This window comes from Balearica regulorum, chromosome 21, assembly GCF_011004875.1.
Source record: "Balearica regulorum gibbericeps isolate bBalReg1 chromosome 21, bBalReg1.pri, whole genome shotgun sequence".
Classification (NCBI taxonomy): Eukaryota; Metazoa; Chordata; class Aves; order Gruiformes; family Gruidae; genus Balearica; species Balearica regulorum.
Window position 1 is genome coordinate 8,259,561 of NC_046204.1, and position 20,976 is coordinate 8,280,536.

Below are 20,976 nucleotides of genomic sequence, written 5' to 3' on the forward strand. Positions count from 1 at the left end.
CCCAGTAAAAAGTATTTATTTCAATTACGATAAGCCCCAAGTGTAGGTTGAAAAAATAGTTACAAACACCCCCCCCAATCCCTCCTTTTGCATATAAATATTAAAAATCCCTCTACATCTTTGCTTCTGTCTAGAGCAAAAAGGTGCCCCACAAGACAAAATGCAGCACCTGCGCTACTGTCAGTGGTTTCCTCTAAAAACTGCAAAAGGAATATTAAAAAACCAAAACCTTAAGAAAGCCCCTCACCCCCATCCCAGCCAAATCTCATGCTGGTGCCAAACTGGCCATGGAGGGATGGAGATTTGGGGCCACACGGTGATTTCGGGACTTGCAGTTTCCCGGGCGTAGAAGTCGGGCACAGCGGTGAGCAAAGCAGTGGTAAGAACTGCCTGCGCTTGTCTGGGGAAGCTTTTGGGCTGGGAAATCACAGCTGAGCTCGCTTCAGAGGGGCCAGGAGGGAGAACCAGGTGCTTCATCCACACCATCACCACCTTGGTTACATCTTTGGCACGTCAACTGTTCCCTTTGCACTCCGAAATTAAAGCTAATCCCAGGAGCCGCAGCAGCCTGGCAGAGCCTTTCTGCAACCTGCAGCACCCTCCAGCCCTGTCCCCAGACCCGCTGTCCCCAATTTCCCCATCAGCATCCTCCGAGGACAGTCCCTCCCGGAGAAACTTGGGATCTGAGGCTGGGTAGTACTATCCGCAGCCCAGACAGCCCCATCCGGGTCGAGGGACTGTCACCACAGGGTGCTGCACCTACAGCTGCACTGAATAAAAAAAAAAATTAATAAATATACTAATCTTTTACTAAAAAAAGGCTTTTAAATGCATTTTCCCTGAAATTTTCCAGTGTATTCCACAACGCATGAAAAAAATATATATATTTCCCCCCCCAAAAAAAATATATCTTAAAATATTTTCCATCCTCATGTGCGCATCTTTGGAGAGAGGAAGGTATGTCGGGTGTATTTAGACACGCAGCCACACCCGCCAGCGTTGTGGCATTCCCTTTATCGCCTCCAAAAAAAAAAAAAAAAAGAGACATTTTGTCAGGGCGGTGGGTCAGGCTGAAGTGCCGCGTGTGTAAATACGGGGTAGCGCCCATGGACACACGTGCCTTGACACATGGCCTGGTCATAGTGAGAGAGAAATGACCCCCAAATCGAAGTCATTTCACAAATGAGCAAGAGGATGAGGAATTTTCACAGTGGATCGAACCTCGGACAATACCGGGGACGCGGGGCGCCGCTCCGGTTGAGAGCTGGGCAGTTCGTTACAGAGAAGTGGTTTGAGCCTCTCGAAAGAGCCGGGGAAATTCAGCCGTTGGCAGAGGACAAAGCAACCAGCAGCAGGTTCCCTCGGACGCTCGGCCATCACCAGACTTCACACTTCTTGGGGGGATTCATGGGGGAGCCGAGGGGGCAGCCAAAATGCTCTGCAAACTCCCGGGAGTTGGAGACGGTGCCAATGACGCGGAAACGTGAGGGGCTGTGGGGATCGGTGATGAGTCCCTCGTGCGAGCTCTCCGGCGTGCGAACTGAACACCACACCTGCAAGTGGAGGGTGAGAGGTGTGAGCGTCAGTGTCCGCAACCACAGAGCCCCACTTGGTGCCGGATGAGACCTCCCCGCTTGCGTGATGGGCGCCAACGCAGCTCAAGCTCCAGCTTTGTCTCGCTTTGTAACCGGCACCACCCCGATCTGGTTCTGCATCCACCACGCAGCATCTCTGGAGACCTTGGTTTTGCTCTCACACTCTCCCAACACCATCTGGGCGTGCCTCCACCTCCCAAAAACCTCTGTATCTGTCCTCGCTGCCCACCACCGAGTGACCTACCTGGGCAAAGCCGACAAAGAAGAGCTGGTGGTTGGTGAGGCCGAGGGTTGGCAGGGTTTCCTCATCCCCGTTCTTCTTCAGCCAGTTTTGATATGCCTGGAGGCCAAAGAGCACAGTGGGCTCAGGGGATGACACGGATCACACCACACCGTGCCACCCACCGCATGTCCCCAGCCCCGTGGCCCTACCCGGTAAGCGGCCTTCAGGCCCCCGTTGTCGGCGATGTTCTCCCCAAGTGTGTGCTTGCCATTGACAGCCTCGCCGTTGACGGTGTAATTGCTGTACTGCTCCACCATGCACTCTGTCTGACGCTTGAAGGCCTCCACCGAGGAGTTCTTCCACCAGGGACGCAGATTGCCGTCCTTGTCATATTCCCGACCTGCCGAAAACACGGTGAGTCCTCCATCACTCCACCAGCCACCCCCCCAGCAACCCACCCACCTGGCCCTGGCCATACCTTGGTCATCGAAGGCGTGCGTTAACTCGTGGCCCACCACCACGCCAATCCCACCAAAATTCAGCGACCTGCAGGAGGACAGTGCTGAGAATTAGAGAGCAGCCGCTGCTCCCCGCAGCCATGAAATGTAGCTTCAGAATTTGGGACAGGAGGAAATTTGGGGATCCTACCCTTCCCATTTTCCCTAGGTTCTTACTTGGGAGATGCACGAGTGTAAAAAGGGGCCTGGAGGATGCCGGCGGGGAAGACAATCTCGTTCTTGGTGGGAGAGTAGTACGCATTGACCGTTGGAGGAGTCATGCTCCACCTGTGGGGACATGGACACGGCCAGTGTGGCAGCACAAACCCATCGCTGATGTTTGCTGTGACACCACCTGCTTATCACGGTGCAAAGCTGTCGGCCCAAATTTCACTCCCCAAACCCAGCATGGTGTGGTGGACACCAAATCCCAGTGCTCCAGCTATTGTGATATTCGCCGCTGAGCACAACGGGGAAGTGGAGTGGAGGACTTACTGGTCCCGGTTTGGCGGTTTCCGGAGCTGGTCGGCAGTGACCCTGGCCGAGAAGTTGTAAAACTGCATGACGTTCTCAAAGTAGAGGTCAGACACAGCCTCATACTGCAAAAGAGCAAGGCGTGAGCAGCGTGTGGTAATCGCCTGGCCTCGCTCCTCCCTCCACTGTCATGTTTGAGCCCCTGGAGCAGGCAGAGTTACAGCCTCTCATTTGTCCTCCTTTCCAACATCTGCTGAGTCCCGGGAGGACAATGAGTCACCATTATGGAAAACGGCTCCTCCTCTTCCCAGGCAGGGATCCCAAGAGCCCCAGCCATCCCAGGACTGGCCCACAGCTCTCTGGGAAGTACCAGAGAAGGGCCAAGGACATTAGTGAGTCCCTTCTGGAGGATACCTGGGCTTCAAGGCTGCCCTGAGGCCATGGTGATGGGCACATGTCCCACACGTGCTAGTAGAAGGGGGAATAGGAGACCCAGGGGACGTATCTGAACAGCTTACGTCGTTAAAGACTTTATCCAGCTCCTTGGGGTCCATGATGAACTTGGGGTAGCCGATCATGTTGTAGATGGCATCTGCCTGGGGGGGTGACAAGGACCAGAGTGCTTTTGGTGCCAGGGATGGAAGGACAGGCTCTGCCGGCCCCACCACCCTCCCCCATCACCCTCTCCTCACCTTCTCTTTGGCTGACTTCCTCGTCTCTTCATCCATCCACTGCAGGGTCTCCAGGCTTTCCTCGAAGGCTGTTTTAATCTCCGCAATCATTTCCTCTGCCTAGGCAAAACAGGGCGGCACAGTGTCAGTCCAGAGAGCTGGCTTCCCACCCCGGAGACTTCAAGGACCCATTGCATTGGTGGGGAGGAAGAGGCCGGGATGCCAAAATGGCACGTGGAGCGGTGAAAAACCCAGTGAATGGAGATGCACGGTGGGAAAAAAAGGTGCGCAGAGAAACATTGGCTGCCCCAACCATCCGCCATTGCTGCTCGCTTGGGGACGTACCACCTGCTTGCTGTCCTCGGCGAAGGTGGCCTTGACAAACATGGCTCCCAGGGCGAAGCCCAGGTTGTTGTCCGTGTCACTGATGCAAAACTTCCAGCGCGGAAGGCAGGTCTGCAGGGGACGAGAGGTGGTTGCCAGCGGTGGCATGGCCAAAGCCCCCCACCTTCCCACCCCCTTGTCATGCCAGGAGATGGAGTCTGCATCCATCCCCCTGCTGGCCCTCCCAAACCTGCCCCCCATCCCTAAATTTGGATGCAACATGATGGGGACTTTGCTTAAAAAGCTGCTGCCATTTTAATGGTGATTTAGGGGTGTTGGGGGCTCCCCCCTCACCTTCTTCGTCCCATACATCACTTCCATGAATTTTTCCTCAGCATCCTGGAAGCGCTGGTCGAGGAAGGGGCTGGTTTTCCGCACCAGGTTCCAGATCATGTAGTTGTTGAGGAGACTGCGGTGAGAGGTGGTGAGTGGACAGCGGGACGTGCCTGCCCACCCCGGGCATCCCTGTGCACAGGCTGGGGGCTCTCACCATTTATCAGTGGCCAAGATGAGGTCGGAGACCTGCTCCAGGTACTCCTTGGCGTAGACCACGACAGGCTCCGACTCATTGAGCTCCACAGGGTAGAAGACAGTGGAGAGGAAGGGCATCCAGTCCACGGCTGGCGCCAGCTCCTGCAAAAGCCATGCTGCTGCTGCTGCCACGGACCCAAAAACCATCGGAGGGGGTGGCAGCCTCTTCTCAAACTGGAAGCTGCTGCATCAGCCCCCGTTTGAGGGATTCAGCTGATTTCACAGAGGCCGGTTCCCATAACAGCAGCATCCTTGAAAGGTCAGAGGGGAGTAAACAACTTCCTCCCGCAAAGGAAAAGAAAGTGGGACGGGTGTCAAAAATGTTGACGTGACCCATTGGAGCCCCTTTGGGGACACGGGGAGGTGACTGGGCTGATGTCTGCAGCTGGACCACAGGCAGCAGTGCCGGGAGGGCGTCAGTGCTGCGGCGGGACAGCCACCGGCCCTGGGGGTGGTCCAGAGGCTGGGAGGAACAAGACAGGGTGGGATTTCCCCGAGGACACGGGCCAGGCTGTTGCACAAGAGCTTCCCAGGCGGTGTCAGCCAGCATCGGGCTTCCTCGGAAGAGCTGCGTCACCTCCACCCATCCACCCTGCTTCCCAAACCACAGCGGAGCGGGGAGGCTTGCCGACTCCATCCCTACCTTCAGGTCTCCAGCTGTCATTTTGTGATAGATGACTTCCTCATCCCGGTGCTTCTCTTGCGGGATGGTGATGTTGGCCAACGCTGTCTCGAAGTCCAAGATCTGCTGCATCTGCTGGCGCGTCGACTCCTCATTGGTGCCGCCCAGGAACATCCCCAGCTGCACCATGTAGTTCAGGTACCCGGTGAGCACCTACATGGTGGGATGGGGAGGAGATCAGCACGGTGGGTGCCACCCGCCCGTGGCACCTCCCTGGCAAAGCCACATTTCCCCCCAACATCTTTACCTTCTCATTCTCCGTCTTGTTCAGGTAGTAATCCCGTGACGGCAGGCCTAACCCCGACTGATCCACCTGGATGACGTTGCTGTTGGAGTTTTTGGAGTCGGCGCTGACGTAGACTGAGAAGAAGGGTGAGGTACGGTAATGTGCCGTCACCTCCCGCAGCGTCACGTTGAAGTTGTCACTGGCCCAGGGACCTGTGATGCTCCAGCCACCCAGCTGGGGAGAGACAGCAGCCAGCTTTTGGGTAAGGAACCATCACCTGGAGTTGCTTAAATATCCCCCCGATACCCATCCTGGGGGAAAACATCTTGCAATGGGGCTAAAAAGCCCAGGAGAGGCAAGACCCGCCTATAAATCCTATGAATCCCTGCCTCTCACCTGCCCTGGGGGATGCTCCGCCCCGGGAAACACTGGGAATGGGGTCTGGAGGGTGCCGGCACTGCCCATAAATAGGTTTTTTCCCCCCCCGTTTTGCAGAGGGAAGACGGCTTTGTCGCAAGGAAGGGGACAAACCTTTTGGATGAGCTCCATGAGCGGCGTGGCACGCAGCTCCTCGATCTTGCTCTCGTTCATGCAGGCTTGGTAATAACGCTGGGCCTTGCGCTCTGCCTCGCTCGACACGTTGGCCGTGGTGTTTTCTGCGGAAGGTAGCCAGGGGAGCTCGCAGGGGGTCCCCGTGCCCCGTGGGGGCTGCCGACACGCGCCAGAGCCCCCACCCTCCACTGGAGAAATATTCAGCCCCATTTTGGGCAAAGCCAGGTTCCAAAAAGCCACCAAGGATTGCCCCACTGGTCCCCTCCATGTCCCCGAGAGCATCCCCCAGCTCTTCCTGGCCTCCTGCCCCCATCTCCTGTCCCACCCGCAGTGACTGCTCTAGCTCTTTGGAACAGAAAGATAAAGAAATCAAAAACAAAAAGCGTTTTTCCAGCAGCTCTGATGTTCCCAGCATCATCCAGCCCCCTGCGCTGCCCTTGTGCCTGTGCTGGCGCTCCCCACCCCTATATTATTTATTCCTGCAAGAGGGAACAATAAACCCATTTTTCTCCTCTGCCTCCAAAACCATCCTTTCGCCCCCCCCAAAATTCTGCTTCCCCAGAGGTTTGGGGTTGGGTTTTTTTTTTTTTTTATTATTATTTTCCTCATGACACAGCTTGCACCTTTGGCTTCCCAGCTGTGTGGTTTTATTAACTAAAGGTCCCTCAGCTCCAAGGAATTCAAGGAAATGCCGAGCGCGACCGCTTGGCCGGAGGCCCGGTCCCTTCTCCCGGTAAAACCAGCGCCAGATTTCTGCGGGAAGAGACAGGGACGAAAGCCGTTCCCGCGCCACCCCCCCTTCTCCCGACAGACAACACTCTTCCCAAACCTTCTCTTTTCAGATAATCAGCCCCAGCGCAGTGGAAAGTGCTGATAAGGAGCCAGTTGTTTGCTCAAAGCTTGAACAAACCGTCCCCGCCGGTTGCTCGGATAAGCTGCCCCGCTTTGGTGTTTGCACGCAGAGGCTGAGCCTGGGGATCCTCCCTCCGCTGGGGGAGTTTTGGCCCCAAAAACTGGCCAGATTGGCAGTCAGCTCCCCAAAAAGGCTGCTCACACAGGCTGGAAGCTGTAGCAGGAGGAAAAACTCGTATCTTTAGGGTGATTTTGGGCTGCTGCGGCCTCTGGATGCTGTCTGGGGTACAAATCCTGAATTTCAGAGCTCTGGGAACACCACCATGCAGTTTGCAGAGCCAAGGCTGGGACCCTTCCCCTACTCGGCACCGAAGCGCTGCAAAACCGCAATCAAAAATCCCAGGGACATCCAGGAGAGCAAATGCTGCCGGGATCCGCTTCCGAATGTCCTTGCAGCACGTGTGTCATGGATTGTTTTGATGCTGGGGTTTAAGTCTGACCTTACATCCCTACGGACTGTTCTTGGTTTTCCCTGGACCTAAGGGGGGATCTTCTGCACCGCGGGTCCCACCGCTCCCGCGTACTCACCCAGCAGATGCTTCATGATGGCCTGGTTGTGCTCCCAGAGGTTGTTGAAGGTGCCCCAGCGTGAGTGGCCATCAGGAAGGGGGTTGGCCTTGATCCAGCCCCCGCAAGCGTAGCTAAAAAAATCCTCGCAGGGATTCACTGCCCGATCCAGCGAGCTGAGGATGGAGCTGGTGACGGAGATGCAGGCTTCCGACAGGCACACGGCAGGCGGCCCTGGGTGTGGGAACGATACGTTAGGCTTTTCCACCACGACACGAATGAGCCGCATCAGGGAGCGTCCTGCCCCGTGATGAAGGATATGGGCAAATATCCCACCCAGTGCCTGAGCGTCCCGCTCTATACCTTAACGTCCCACTCCAGGGCAAGCAATATGCACCAGCATCCCGTCCCATGCCCGATTATCCCGTCCTGCCCCAGGGCGAGGGATGGAGGCAAACATCTCATCCTTACGCCCAAGCATCCCACCCTGGGGTGAAGGATGTGGGCAAGCATCCCATCCTGTACCCGAGCGTCGAGCTCCGGGATAGAGGATGCAGATGAGCATCCCATCCTGCACCCGAGCATCCCATCCCAGGAACCCCTCAGCAACATACCCTGGTCAAGGGGGTCAATCCCCACGCGGCGCAAGGACTTACGGGCTCTGTACTGGAAGATGAGACCCAGCAGACATGCCACCAGCACGGCTGCCAGCACCCCCACCAGCACCACGAGCTGCTTCTCGATGCGCGTCCGCTCAGCCCAGCACCCCAGGCTGCTCCTGGAGCCACGGAAGTTCACCTGTGGGAAAAGCAACGCCGTTTCCCCACCAGCGGAAAAACCCACCGGCGCATCCCCCATTTTGCTTCCTACCAACCGCGGCATGAATTCGGTCCCCGGTGAGGGATCCGGCACTGTTCGGGCTGGAAAAGGCGGCAGCTGCCTTCCAGAAACTGGCCAGGAAGGGCAGCACAATGGCAGGAAAAGGAGTGGGGTGAGTGTTTCGGCAGGCTCACCTGCTACCCCGTGCCACCCCGAACCCCTCCTTGAGCATGGCTGTAACCCCCCGGGTGTCCCTGTCCCCACTGCCGGCACTGGGACAGGGTGGGGACCGCGGCGGCAGCGGCGGGAAGTGCCTTAACAGGATACTCCCGCTCAGCCGAAAAACATCCCCAGGAAACATCCCGATGCGATGGCGAGCGGAGATGGCCCCACCAGGGAAAGCAAAATCACAGCGGAGCCCTGATTTTTGGGGCTGAAAACACCATTCTGGGCAGGAACTCATGGGGCTGGGAGCAGAACCAGCACCAAGACCATCGCTCCGATCCCAAATCTTTCCCGGCAAGGCCGGACGCTGGCAGCCGTGGGGTTTTTTGCTCGCCACCCTTGGCCTTTTTTAAGCTGCTTTCCCACTGCTCGGGGAGGAATTAACTTAATCCCTTTTTGTACGGGGACAAAGCTCCCACCGCCACGCTAATTGCTTGTCCCGGCCACGCCGGGAAGGGGTTCAGCCGGCAGAAAAAGCGGGTGCTGGGGCGTTGCAAACAGCTGAGCCAGGATCCGGCCCTGCAGGCTCCGCTGTCGCTGGCTCTGGGTGCCGGGAGGGGAGCAAAGGGCAGCGGGAGCCAACATGGCTCTGCCCACGCCGGACTTTGCCCCACGGAAAGGCTGGTCCCGAGCGGAAAACCCTCCTACAACCCCCCCCCTGCTGCTTGCCAGGACCTAAAAATCTCCTTTTTTCCCCCCCAAAACACACATGAAGCCCTACCTGGAAGCCGTTGGGGTACCCATCGCCTTCACTGATGGAGTCCAGGGGGTCTTCGTCGTCCAGCGTAGCCCGCTTGTAGGTCGACATCTGAACGGGGAGATCGGCAGACGGAGGTGCTCAATGGCTGGAGGTCGAGGAGGAGGAGGAGGAAAGAGGGCGAGGAAGGAATACGCACCCTCTAAAGCCGCCTCCTCCTCCGGGGAGCTAAATCCCGAATGGCTCCGGGGTAGTAAAGCGCTAAACAAACGCCGGAGGAAGGTTATGGAAAGCAACGCGGCCAGAGCCAAAAGCTGAGCAAAGCCCGAACCCGCCTTGCTTTCCCCCGGGGCCGGGTTGTGCAACCTCCCCTTCAGCCTGGAATAAAGCCGGTTCCTCCTCCGCCAGCTCCCGGCCCCGAAACGGGGTGAGGGACCCCCCCGTGCTAGGGATCCCCAGTGTGCTGGGGACCTGAGAAAGGCTGGTAGCGGAGAAAATGGCTTTTCACCCTGAAACTACTGGCTCGCTCGCGTTCCACGCCCCATCTGTGAACCGTGCACACCCCAAAACACCCCGTGGGGTCCCTCTGAGCACCCAAAGGCGATGGCACCTTGAATTTAGGCTCCCTCCCAGCACCTCTTCCCCCGGGTGTTATCGCATGTGCCGGTGGCCGGCTCTTATCTCACACGCTGCCGCCCCCCCCCAGCAGAAAAACAAGGGGAACCTCACGGGTTGGCAGCCGGTCCTTATCGTGCCGCCGTTTCCTTCCCCCCGGCACGGCCCTGCCACCCAGCTGGATTGTCTCCCGCCGGGGGAAAACAACCCTCCCCCCCACTCCCGGGGGGGGGGGGGGTGAGCACCCCAAACTCCCCCCCCCCCCAATCCCCGCCACCGATGGGCCGAGCAGCACCGGTCACATCTCTTCACCCCCGATGCAGCACAGGGTGGGTGTCTGCACCCATCAAGATGTCCCTGTCCCGCTGCCGTTGTCCCCAAAGTGACACCGAATTGACCCAAACCTGGCACAACCGTGCCTCAGTTTCCCCTGGTAGAGAGGGGCATGCAACGAACGCACCAGTTCTCAGCCCTGTTTCCGATAACAGCCTTCCCAAATCTCCCCTTACCCAATTAATAACGAATCCCACCCTCTCCCCGGATCCCGAATCACAGCCTGGGTTTAATTAGCCATAAAACCCACCTGGGGAGGAAAAAGGGTTAAAAGAAAAAGGCAGTTTCCCTCCTCAGTTGTGCAAAAAACTCCTTTTCCAGCCTCAAAATCTCCCCTGGATGCCTGTGAACCTTGGAGGGAAAAAGCTTTAACTGCAAGATTTTATCGCTGGTGAAATCTGATTTTATATTATATTTTTTCCCATCCTCTTTCACTTTTTCCCCTTGTTTTTGCACATGGCTGAAAAATTTGCAGCTCCGGACACAAATCCCTGCTCACGCAGTGGAAGGAGATCCATGAAGCCCCCAGCTGCTCCAAATTCCTGGAGTCCCAACTTTCAGCCAAGGCTTTCACTCCATTTCCTGAGGAAATGAGGATTTTTTTTTTTTTTTTTTTTTTTTTGGCGAGCCCCCACCCCGCCTGCCCGCCCCAGCCTGAAAACAGCAGGAAAAAGGGGGGAAAAAAAAAAAAAAAGGAAAAAAAAAATCCAACTTTTTTTTCCTTTCACTGGAGATGCACTGGCTCAACCCTGTATTAGGCACCAGAGAATCCAAGCTGAGCTTGAACACCCACCCCCCCAAAAACACCTCTGGGGGGCACCAGGATCACCCCCCCCCCCATCCTTAATTTGGGGGGAAATTGGGTCCGGGGGGTGTTTTGTAGCACACACCCCCCCTCCCCATTTTCCCCCACATTGGGGGCATTGGGGCAAGGCAGCACCCATGGGTGCTCCCCACCCCTCGCCGCACCCTGGTTTGCAAAGTGTGAACACCCCTTTTTTGGGTGAAAACGGGGTGGGTTTTGCTTCTCCCCCCTCTCCTGCTCTGTTGTTTGCTTAAATCGTAATAAGAACACATTTCCCCAGCTCCAACAGGGCAGGGGGCACCCATGGGTGCAAGGGGGGCACCCACACTCTAACCGCCCAGCCGAAGGATTTTCACCATCTTTATAACTTCTAAAACTCTCAACAGGGCCTTAAATCGCCTGGTTTTCCCCCAAATCACCCCTTTGCCTTAAAAAGCCCCCACAATAACCCCCCCACGCTTCGAACCCGCACTCCCCGAGCAAAGTCCTGGGGGGGTGGGGGGGGGTGGAGCACCCACCGCCCTCGTGGGGAGCCCCTCACCCCGGCATCAGGGCGCCCCGAGCCACCACCAACTGCTTTCAATTCCCACCCGGGCGCCATTTCGGAGCAACCACGGTCGCTATCGTGGGCGATGGCGCTTCTCTCGCTTCCCCCCAAGCCACCCATCCCCCCCAGTTTTACCCCAACACCCCCCCAAGTCACCCCCAAACCGAGCACACACCCCCCCCAGCACCCATGGGTGCCCCCTGCACCTCCACAGCCTGAAGTCAGCACCTAGCGCGGCTCAGCCTTTTAATTAGGATGCTCAGGGGATAACTAGCAACGCCTGGTGTTAATTAGGGGCTCTGGTGTTAATTAGGGGCTCTGGTGTTAATTAGGGGTGCTGGGGGGGGCGGTGAGCACCCAGTTTTGCAGGGAACCCCGGTTGCAGATAAATTAAAAAAGGTTTAAAAGGTGCAAAAAAGGGTTAAAGTTTGGAGGGAAAAAAAAAAAAGGGGAAGTGGGGGAGGGGGGAGCCCAGTTTGGGGTTGTTTGGAAACGGCCCCCCAAAAAGTGGGTGCTGCGGGGGGGGGGGGGCACCCTGCACCCCGTTGCTTGCAGAGGGAACCCCGGTGCAAATCCCGGCGGGTTTGGGTCAAGGTGCTGGGGGGGGATTGGGGGGGCACCCGCCTCGGGGTCCCCCCTGGCTACAAAGCAAACCCGGCTGGGGGAGTCGATGTGGGGTGACGGGGGGGGGCACCCAGGGGTGCAAGGGGAGATCCCTTGGGGGGTGCAGGGGGGTCCCCTGGGGGGCAATGGGGGTCCCATGGGGGCGCACAGGGGTCCCACGGGGGTGCCCCGGGCATCCCACGGGAGACGCATCGCCCGTCCCCCCATCCCTGTTTGGCCGAGTGACCCGAACCCCACCACCTCCACATTTTGGGGGTGTCGGGTGGGTCCCCCACTCACCATGACGGCCGCCCCGCTCCCGCCGACCTCGGCCCCCGTTGGGGCGAGCGCCCGCCTGAGCCCCGGCGCAGCTCGTTACGCCGCCGCGGCCTACGGAGGGTGACGAAGGGTGACGAGCAAAGGATGTACCTGGGATGGGAAAACCAATGGGGCCAACGGGAGGGACGGGCTTCCTCGCTCGCCTCCTTTAACTCTTTCGGGGGGGCCCAAACCCCATTTTGGGGGGTCCCCATGTCGCGCCCCCCCCCCCCCCAGCTGCTGAAAGCGTCCCCCCCCCTTCCCCCGTAAATCACTGCAGCTCGCTCGCCGGCAAAGGGATGCGGCGTTTCCGCGCTCGTGCAAGCGTGCGGTTCGCAAGCAGATAAACGTCGGGCGGTTGTGCAAGGATGCGGCTATGCGCGCGTGCAAGCGCGCGGTCGTGCAAGGATGCAAGTGTGCAGCCGTGCAGGGAAGGGTTGCAAGCGCGCGCTTGTGCGAGCGAGCGGTTTTGCAAATAGCCACGTGCGCGAGTGTGCAAGGGGGCACACGTGCAATTTTGCAAGCGTGCGCACGGGCGATTGCGCAAGCACGCAAGTGCACAATTGTGTGCAAGCCTGCAAGCCCGCAATTGTGCAAGCGTACAAGCACGGGATTGTACACGCGTGCACTGACCCAATTGTGCAAAGCCTGCAATTTTGCAAGCGTGCAAGCGTGCAATTGTGCAAGCTTGTAAGCGTGCAAGCGTGCTCCTCGGGCTGCAGCCTTGCCCCCCCCCCCGTGTTTAACAGCCCCTCGAAGGGGTTTGGGGGTCCCAGCCCGGCCGGGTTTGCACACGCAGCCTTGCAGCGAGGAGTTCCCCAGATCACGGCTTTCTGCGTGCCGGGCTGACGAGCTTTTTAATTAGCTTTTCATCACCAGCAAGCACCCACAGCTACGTCGCATGTGGGGTGACAGGGATGTGGGGGACACACACACACACGACACGGTGCCACCCCCCCCCCCCCCCCGCCCCGGAGCCCTGTGCCACAGCGCTGGGCTGAGCACTGACACACTCATCTCACGCGTGGGGCTGCGAATCGCTTTGCTGGGCTGGGAAAGGGCCGGGGGGGGGTGGGGGGGGGACCGGAGGGATTTGGGGGGTCTGCAGGAGCCGTGCCCATCCCCGTGGCGTCGGGGCCGTGTCGGGGCACCCTTGGTGGCACCTCGAAGCTTTCGGGGTGCAGATTTTTGGGTTGAGACCGCCACTTGCTGGGGGGGGGGGGGTGTCACCCACGGGCCACGGAGCCCCACGGTCCTGCCCCCCCCCCCGATGGGGAAACTGAGGCAGGGGGCGGCATCACCCAGCCGCCCGTGTGGCGAAGCCTTGTTTACTGTAGGACCTACAGAAAAGCCATTTCAGATAGAGCGCGCTCGTGGGCTGCAGCAGGAACCCGGGTGGGGAAACTGAGGCACAGGGGACCCCCCCCCCCCTTCCCCATCACCCCCCCCAAAACCACGTTTTGGGTGAAAACAACGCAAAATCCGGCAAAACACACATCTCCCCCCCCCCCAGGGCTGCACCCCGCTTTCCCCCACCCTGCGTGGGGAAGGGGTTGTTCAGCACCGACATCGGCGCCTGGGTGCACCCCAGTCCTCCCAGTCCTCCCAGTAAAACCCGGCAGAGGGCACCAGTAAGCCCAGTTTGTTGCCTTTTCTTCCCCCCCCCCCCCCTCCCCGTGCTGGCGGCGGGGGGAGGGTGGAGGAAGGGGAGGAGGAGGAGGAGGCGAAGGCCGGGTGCGGGGGGATTTAAGGGCTCGCTGTCCCCCCGGCCCGGCCTCCTCCCGCCGCCCAGGAGGGACGTGGGTGTCGGGACCCAAGTTTGTGCGGGTACGTGCGTGTCCCCCCGCGGTGAGGACCCCCCCGGGCCCCCGCTGCCACCCCCGGGGGGGGACACGGGACCTGGGGAGCGGGGGGGGGGGCGATGGGGAGGAGGGGATGCGATGGGGACACGGGCGTGCGACGGTGACACGGGGGTGCGATGGGGACGTGGGCATGTGGTGGGGACACGGGCGTGCAACAGGGACACGGGCATGTGATGGGGACATGGGTGTGCGATGGGGACACGGACGTGCAACAGGGACACGGACGTGCAACAGGGACACGGGTGTGCAACAGGGACATGGGTGTGTGATGGGGACACGGGTGTGCAACAGGGACATGGGTGTGTGATGGGGACAAGGCATGCAACGGGGACACGGGTGTGCAACGGGGACACAGGTGTGCAACGGGGACATGCGTGTATGATGGGGACACGGGTGTGCAACAGGGACATGGGTGTATGATGGGGACATGGGTGTGCAACGGGGACACGGGTGTATGATGGGGACACGGATGTGCAACGGGGACATGGGTGTGCAACAGGGACACGGGTGTGCGATGGGGACATGGGCGTGCAACAGGGACATGGGTGTGCGATGAGGACAAGGCATGCAACAGGGACACAGGCATGCGATGGGGACACAGATGTGTGATGGGATGGGTGTGCAATGGGGCCATGGGCACGTGGTGGGGACATGGACGCACAGCGAGGACATGGACTTGTGATGGGGACATGAGCGTGTGGTGGGCGTGCAACGGGGACAGACATGCAACAGGGACACGGGTGTGTGATGAGGACCTGGACACATGATAGGGACATGGGTGTGCAATGGGGACAGGGGTGTGCAACGAGGACGTGTGTGCAATGGGGACATGGAGGTGCGGCGGGGACACGGGCACGCGGTGGGGACGTGGACATGTCATGGGGACACGGGTGTGCGATGGGGTCACAGACACGGGATGGGGACACGTGGGATGGGACACGGGTGTGCAATGGGGACACGGGCGTGTGATGAGGACACAGCTGAGCGATGGGGCCAGGGACACGCGGTGGGGACAGGGCCGTGCGGTGGGGACCCCGCTGTGCCACACGCGCGTGGGGACCCTGCTGTGCCACGCGTGCGTGGGGACCCCGCTGTGCCACGCGTGCGTGGGGGCCGTGCCACCGTCTGCCAGCCCCAGGTTGGTGCCAGCGAGGTGACGCCCCGCGGGACGGGGGGTGGCGGGGGGGGACACACACACACACGGGACCTGGCACGTGCCCAGGGGGTCACATCGGTGACCGCGCGGGGAGGGGACGCTTCCCTCCCGTCCTCGCTTGGCCGAGCCCCGGGGCGAAGGTCTCGTTGGGGAAACTGAGGCACAGAGCGGGTCCCCCCCCCCGTCCCCCGCAGCTCTCTCCTGTCCAGCACCCGCTCAGCGCCGCAGGATGAAGGCTCTCCTCCTCCTCCTCCTCCTCCTCCTCGCCCAGCTCTGCTCTGCATCCCTGATCCCCGGTAGGTGAGGTTTTGGGGAGGGAGAAGGCTGCACCCCCAATAGTGGGTGCTGTTGGGTGCTATGGAACCCGGTTCCCCCCGCAGAGAGGGAGAAGGACCCCGAGTACTGGCGGGGGCAGGCGCAGGACACCCTGCGGGACGCCCTGCGGCTCCAGCGCCTCAACCAGAACGTGGCCAAGAACCTCATCCTCTTCCTGGGTGACGGTGAGACGGGGGCACCCACCCCGGGGTGGCGGGTGACGGTGGGGCTGCGATGACGTGGGTGCTGCGGTAAAGTGGGCATGATAAATTGGGTGCTGTGATAAATTGGGTGCTGGGTAAACTGGGTTTGCGATGAATTGGGTGCCTGGATAAATTGGGTGCCGCGATAAACCACGTAACCCAGTTTGCCGTAAACTGGGTGCCGCAACAAACTCAGCGATAAGTTGGGTGTTGCGATAAATTGGATTTGCAATAAACGGGGTGCTGGGACAAACCGGGTGCCCGCCGGCGTGGCGCAGCACCGGTGCGGCGAGCTGGCCTGTCCTGGTCGGGGTGCTGATGGGTGCCCCGGCAGGCATGGGTGTCTCCACCGTCACGGCCGCCCGCATCCTCAAAGGGCAGCTGCAAAACCGCAAGGGTGAGGAGAGCCTGCTGGAGATGGACAAGTTCCCCTACGTCGCCTTGGCCAAGGTGAGACCCCCCCGGGGAGCGGGGAGGGGCCCGATCCTGAGCTCCCCCGGGACACCCGTGGGGACGCGACACCCACCGCAAGGTCACGGGCGGGCGGCCGGCATCGACCGGGAGCCGAAATTAGGTCAGGGGCGGGCGAAGGGAGCTGGCTTCGGTGCCCGTTCGCCGTGCCAGGGTCCGGCCCGTGGGAACGGGGGGGGGGGGGGGCAGGATGAGGCTGCCCGGCCGTGGGAAGCCGCGGGACCCCCCCCCCCCACTTCTCCTGGGGTCATTTTGCTGAACAAAAAGCTTTTTTTTATAATTAAATTGGAAGTCTCGGCCGCTCCCCGCTGTCTCCCTTTGCCCCGCGGGGGATGCTCGCGGCAGCGGTTTCTCTCTCCCTGCCTAAAAATGGGCTGAAAAAAGGCTAAAAGCATCAAAACGCAGCGAGGGGGTGATGTGCGACCACTCCGAGGGGAGCGAGGGGCGAAATGGGGGGGCAAGGGACGAAAGAGGGCGGGATGGGGGTCCGGTGCGGCCAGACGGCACGGGGAGGGGAGCTCCAGGGTGGTGGCTGGTGATGAAGGTGATGGTGACGATGATGGTGGTTGGTGATGATGGTGGTTGGTGATTTATTATCTCCCCCCCCCGCCCCGCAGACCTACAACACCAACGCGCAGGTGCCCGACAGCGCGGGCACGGCCACCGCTTACCTCTGCGGCGTCAAAGCCAACGAGGGGACGGTGGGCGTCAGCGCCGGCGTCACCCGCGACCGCTGCAACACCACCAAGGGCCAGGAGGTGACCTCCATCCTCCGCTGGGCCAAGGACGGAGGTGAGGGGCTGGCAGGTGCCGGGGGGAGGCGGGGCGGGATAAAGCGGTGGGATTTGGGGATGTTCCCACCATCGTCCGTTGTATTCGTGGTGCAGGCAAGGCGGTGGGCATCGTCACCACCACCCGGGTGACCCACGCGACGCCCAGCGCTGCCTACGCCCACTCCGCCAACCGCGACTGGTACTCGGATGGAGAGATGCCCCCGGACGCGCTGGAGGGCGGCTGCAAGGACATCGCCCGGCAGCTGGTGGAGAACATCCCTGATATCGAGGTAGGGACGGGGATGGGGCCACCAGGGACGGGGGCTGGAGCCACCCCGGGATGAGGACAGGGCCACGGGTAGATGTGGGACCAGGACCACTGATGGGTGCAGGGCTGGGACCCCCAGCAGATACGGGGTCAGGACCACCGATGGGTGCAGAGCAAGGATCCTCAGGAGACGTAGGACCAGGACCACCCCTGGGTGCGGAGCCAGAACCCCCAGCAGATGTGGGACCAGGGCCACCCCTGGGTGCGGAGCCAGAACCCCCAGCAGATGTGGGCCCAGGGCCACCCATGGGTGGGGCACCAGGACTGTCGGGTGGATACGGGACCAGGACCACTGATGGACGCACCCCCAGGACCCCCATCAGACCACGACCACATATAGGACCAGACCCCCAAACCCCTCTCCGCCCCAGCCCCCTCCTTTCTCATACCTCCCGTACCCAAAACCCTCCATTTCCCCCCCAGTTCTGCCCCTCGCTGCGGATTTACGCAGAAATTCAGCCCTGTAAATAAATACTCTTCTGTCCTTCAAAATAGCCCCAAAGCAAAACATTTCAGCCTGTTATTTAGCTCTTTAATAGCCTCTTCTTCTGTTTTTTTTCCCTTTAATATAATTTTAACTCTGTCCCAGGCTGGAAATAATTATATAGTGGGGAAAAGACTTTTTTTTTTTCCCTTTTTTTTTTTTTTTTTGGGCTTAATAATTTTGGTGGCGGTGTTTTTTGCAGCTTTATAATTCACCTCCTGCGCGGAGAAAGGAGGGGGGAATAAAAAAAAAAAAAGTAAAAAATCTCTGCTCGGTTATAAATAACAGAGGCCAAATAAATCAGGCTCCAAAGCAAACAGCGAGAGCTGCGGGATGGGGCTCCGTCCCGGCGGGTTCACGCGGGGACCCCGATGTGGAGCATCCTTCCCACAGATATGAGGGGGAAAAAAAAAAAAACCTTTTAAAAAAAGACAGATTTGCTGCTGGAAATGGTTATTTTTGTCCTGGGTATTAATTAATGAGAAGAGATTCAGGGTTATTTCGAGCGAGGTGAAATTCCTCGGGTGTTTTCACCCGGTTTTTTGCGCAACGCCAGGGTTTTCCTGGACATCCCGCTGCGCCTCGTCGGGGGTTCCCCCCTATTAAAGCCAAATAGGGGGGGCAGGGGGAGGGGGGGAAAAATAAAAAAAATAATGAAAAAGAATTTTTAAAATGCATTTTTGCAGGTGATCTTGGGCGGCGGGCGGAAATACATGTTCCCAAAAAACGCCAGTGACGTGGAGTATCCTCACGAGGACAAACATCGGGGTACCCGCCTCGACCGCAGGGACCTCGTCCAGGCGTGGCACAATGTCAAGCCCCCCGGCAAGGTGACGGGGACTTCGTTTTGGGGGTTTTTTTGGGGTACACAAACATCACCCCGCTGTAACCTTAGGGAGCCGTTCCCGGGAGGGGTGGGATATTTTGGGGAGGGGGGGGTATAAAGCCGCCCCGGGGTCGGCAGAGGCGATGGGGAGGTGACAACCTGCCTGTCCCCCCCCTCCCCGCTCCCAGGTCGCCAAGTACGTGTGGCACCGGCGGGACCTGCTGGCGCTCAACCTCAGCCGCGTCGACTTCCTTCTGGGTGAGTCCCTGCACCCAAGGGTGCCCTCACCCCAACTGGGTGCTTTGGGGGATCCCCGGCCCGTCCTGGGGTGCTGGGGCAGCCGGAGTGGCCAGTTACCCCCTGGGGATGCTGGTACCCCCCGAGGGGACCCCACCCTGGGGATGCTGGTACCCCCCCAGGGACGTAATCCTCACCCCCCGGGATGGAGTTGTGGGTTTTTTTGCCGGCGCTGCAGGATTTGGCCGGGCGGGAGGAAGGAAGGGCTGGGAGCATCCCCGGCTCCTATCTAATCACCCTGGATCCGGGCGAAACGCTTGAGCCAGCACAAGAAGCAAGCGGCGGTGCTGGATTTGGGCCCCCCCCTCCTCCGCCCCCGGTTTTTTTGTTTGTTTAGTTTTTGGTGGGGAAAGGATGTCCCCACCAGTGTCATTGTCCCCAGGCCTCTTCGAGCCGGGTGACATGGTGTACGAGCTGGACAGGAACAACGAGACGGATCCGTCCCTCACCGAGATGGTGGCCGTGGCCATCAGGATGCTCCAGAAAAACCCCCGGGGTTTTTTCCTCCTGGTTGAAGGTGGGGGGAGAGGGGAAGGTATTGGGGGGGTGCAAAGGGGGGTAAAGGGGGTGATGGGGGTGCAGGGGGGGCTGCGGAGGGGGAAGGGGTGGGGGGATGCAAAAAGGGGGTGGAAAGGGGGGTGATGGGGGTGCAAAAGGAAGATGAAAAGGGGGGGGAGGGTGATGGGGGTGCAAAGCAGAGTGTGGGGAAGGGGGGGGGGGCACGAAGCGGGGAGGAGGAGGGCGATGGGGACGCCCGGGGGGGGCTGGGGGGGCCGCGGAGGGCGCTGCCGAGCGCTGCCGGGTACCGCAGGGGGCCGCATCGACCACGGGCACCACGAGGGGAAGGCGAAGCAGGCGCTGCACGAGGCGGTGGAGCTGGACCGCGCCATCGGGCTGGCCACCCGCCTCACCTCGCCCCAGGACACCCTCAGCGTCGTCACCGCCGACCACTCGCACGTCTTCACCTTCGGCGGCTACACCCCCCGCGGGAACCCCATTTTCGGTGAGTCCCCGTCAGGTCCCAGAGCCGCAGGGATGCGCGCACACACGCGCGCATGTGCGACCTCGGGGACGTGACGGTGCCGCTGCCACCAGGTCTGGCCCCGATGCAGAGCGACGTGGACCGCAAACCCTTCACCTCCATCCTCTACGGCAACGGCCCTGGCTATAAAATCGTGGCGGGCGAGCGAGAAAACGTCTCCGCCGTGGATTTTGGTGAGCGTATTTTGGGGCATAACCCCCCCAAATTATCACAGCATGGCTAAAATCGGCACTTTTTAAAAGTTATTCTTATTTCTGGCTTTTTTTTTTCCTTGCCCCAGCACACGCCGACTACCAGGCACAATCAGCCGTGCCGCTGCGCCAGGAGACCCACGGCGGCGAGGACGTGGCCGTTTTCGCCCGCGGCCCCATGGCCCACCTCCTCCACGGGGTCCACGAGCAAAATTACATCCCCCACGCCATGGCTTACGCCGCCTGCATCGGCTCCAACCGAGCCCACTGCAACGCCGCCGGCCGCCCCGCCGCCTCCATCCTCCTGCCCTTCCTCGCTCTCCTCTTCCTCCTCTGCTAAAGCGCCTCTTGCAAACCACGAAGGGGGATTTATTTTTAATTCCTGCCCCCCTCTTTTTTTTTTTTTTTTTTTTTCTCTGGATCGCAACACCCGGGAAAGAGGAGAAAAAAGAGAAAAAAAGAAAGACTCAGCGGAGCAAAAGCAGCCGCCGGCGGTTTCGTGCTGGGAGCTGCCTCTGTAAATACACGGTTCCTTCCCCTATAATTAGCATCGTTCCCTGCCCCATCCCAAACCCACCGCGGGATTTGGGATGGGAGCCGGAGCCTCGGCGGATAAAACCCCTTCTTTTTGAGCGAAACGCGATGGGGCTGGGTCCCAAAAAAACCGCCTCCCTTTGGCTGAGGACTGACCCCAGCGCCTGACTCGTCACATGTGTGGGCACCCAGAAACCACACCAAGATGGGAAGAAAAAAAAAAAAAAAATTAACTCACTGGGTTAATTTGTCCCCAAAACTTGGTTCTTTTCACCTCC

General features: G+C 59.8%; 2 protein-coding genes across 6 annotated transcripts; one reads left to right on the forward strand and one right to left on the reverse strand.

The window, feature by feature from the left end:
* Window positions 1–12,356, reverse strand: ECE1 (endothelin converting enzyme 1). 3 transcript variants are annotated; one of them, XM_075773421.1, is made up of 19 exons: window positions 12,199–12,292; window positions 9,195–9,256; window positions 9,020–9,106; window positions 7,911–8,052; window positions 7,276–7,488; window positions 5,815–5,939; window positions 5,305–5,517; window positions 5,019–5,210; window positions 4,335–4,477; window positions 4,139–4,253; window positions 3,806–3,916; window positions 3,482–3,580; window positions 3,308–3,385; window positions 2,811–2,914; window positions 2,493–2,603; window positions 2,297–2,364; window positions 2,028–2,218; window positions 1,840–1,935; window positions 1–1,553 (listed from the first exon to the last, which is right to left on the reverse strand). In XM_075773421.1, the coding sequence occupies exons 3-19, from the start codon at window positions 9,104–9,106 to the stop codon at window positions 1,377–1,379; spliced, it is 2,265 nt and encodes a 754-aa protein (XP_075629536.1). In that variant the 5' UTR covers window positions 9,195–9,256; window positions 12,199–12,292; the 3' UTR covers window positions 1–1,376. The 3 variants fall into 3 exon arrangements, with proteins under 3 accessions (XP_075629536.1, XP_075629535.1, XP_075629537.1); XM_075773420.1 differs by lacking the exon at window positions 9,195–9,256 and having other exon boundaries at window positions 12,199–12,356; XM_075773422.1 differs by lacking the exons at window positions 9,195–9,256; window positions 12,199–12,292 and adding an exon at window positions 9,606–9,683.
* On the forward strand, window positions 9,137–20,946 carry ALPL (alkaline phosphatase, biomineralization associated). 3 transcript variants are annotated; one of them, XM_075773436.1, is made up of 12 exons: window positions 9,137–9,422; window positions 15,429–15,530; window positions 15,615–15,734; window positions 16,087–16,202; window positions 16,841–17,015; window positions 17,111–17,286; window positions 18,495–18,638; window positions 18,823–18,892; window positions 19,314–19,448; window positions 19,743–19,934; window positions 20,027–20,146; window positions 20,254–20,946. In XM_075773436.1, the coding sequence occupies exons 2-12, from the start codon at window positions 15,464–15,466 to the stop codon at window positions 20,502–20,504; spliced, it is 1,566 nt and encodes a 521-aa protein (XP_075629551.1). In that variant the 5' UTR covers window positions 9,137–9,422; window positions 15,429–15,463; the 3' UTR covers window positions 20,505–20,946. The 3 variants fall into 3 exon arrangements, with proteins under 3 accessions (XP_075629551.1, XP_075629550.1, XP_075629552.1); XM_075773435.1 differs by lacking the exon at window positions 9,137–9,422 and adding an exon at window positions 13,940–14,043; XM_075773437.1 differs by lacking the exon at window positions 9,137–9,422 and adding an exon at window positions 14,046–14,064.
* The last annotated feature ends 30 nt before the right edge of the window (window positions 20,947–20,976 follow it).